The 1,043-nt window shown below is 65.9% G+C and overlaps 1 protein-coding gene across 1 annotated transcript in view; it reads right to left on the bottom strand.

The window, feature by feature from the left end:
* Positions 1-839, bottom strand: part of HMX2 (H6 family homeobox 2) — a 7,301-nt gene extending 6,462 nt beyond the window's left edge. The window contains exon 1 of the mRNA XM_019502206.1: positions 185-839. Within this exon, the coding sequence (XP_019357751.1) occupies positions 185-464 (280 nt within the window). The 5' untranslated portion in view covers positions 465-839. The remainder of the gene's footprint in view (positions 1-184) is intronic.
* Between the last annotated feature and the right edge of the window lie 204 nt (positions 840-1,043).

The raw sequence follows: 1,043 nt of genomic DNA, 5'->3' as shown, positions 1-1,043 counted from the left end.
CCCCCCCCCCCCCCCGGCTCGGGCACGAGTTGCTCCCGGGCACCGGCCGCCCAGCCGCGGCTCGTCCCTCGCCTGCACACGCCTCGAGCTGGTCCAGGGTCCCTCGCCCGGGGCCGCGAGAGCCCGGCTGGAGTGGGAGCGTGGGGAGCCGGATCCTGCAGAGGTAAGTCGGTCCGGTACTTACTGAGACACGTGAAACTGATGGGCTGGTGTTTGTGGCACGTTTCTTTGGGGCCAGGCGACTCGGGGCAGAAGCAGCCGTGATGCTTCCAGCCTTCCTCCGGCTCCTCTTCCTCGGAGGACACGGACAGACTTCTCTTCCTGCCGGGCCAGGCTGCGGCCGCCTTTGCGCCGGGCTCCCTGCCCCCTTCCGAGGGGCCGCCGCCCAGGATGGACTGGATGGTGAAACTGGAGATCGGAGCGGCCGCGGGGCAACACTTGCTCGGGTCTTCTTTGTTGCTCATCCTGGGTTCATAAGAAATAAGAGGAAGGAAGCTCTCCCTTTAGAGACCCTCCGGGGGAAGGGGGGTGTGAGCGTGTGTGCGGCGGAGGGGTGGGGGCTGCCGGGGGGGCTTGGGTTTCTTGTCGGGTGTTTTGGGTTTTGTTTTGGCGTGTGTTTTTGGCGTGCCTTTGCAGGGTTTTCCTGAGCTTGCCCAGCCTGAATGCATGCTCCCTTCTCTCTCAGATCTCTATTGATCTCCCGGCGGCGGGGTGGCGTGGCTTCATTTGCATGGAGGTTACATCTGCCAGGGCCAATCACAGCCTGCCGGCAGCCCCGGAAAGTTTCAAAATCGCAGGACCCCGCAAGGCCGCTGCCTGCGGCGCCGGGGGTGGGGGCTCGCGGCCGGGGGTCGCGGGCAGCCCCGGCCTGGGAGAGGGGCACGAGGGCTGCCCCGCCGCCCCCTCGCCTAGGTGGAAACCGGGTGAACTGACGTGGGCTGAAGCTCTTATTTTAAACGGCGCGGATGGGCGTGTTGAATAAACGCAGCGTGCGCATCCCTGGGTCTTTGCCCCTTTTGTACCTCCAGCCTACCCCCCCCCCC

This window comes from Gavialis gangeticus, unplaced genomic scaffold (assembly GCF_001723915.1).
Source record: "Gavialis gangeticus isolate Ggan-Ray unplaced genomic scaffold, GavGan_comp1, whole genome shotgun sequence".
Lineage (NCBI taxonomy): Eukaryota > Metazoa > Chordata > Crocodylia > Gavialidae > Gavialis > Gavialis gangeticus.
This window is presented reverse-complemented; position numbering and strand designations above follow the sequence as displayed.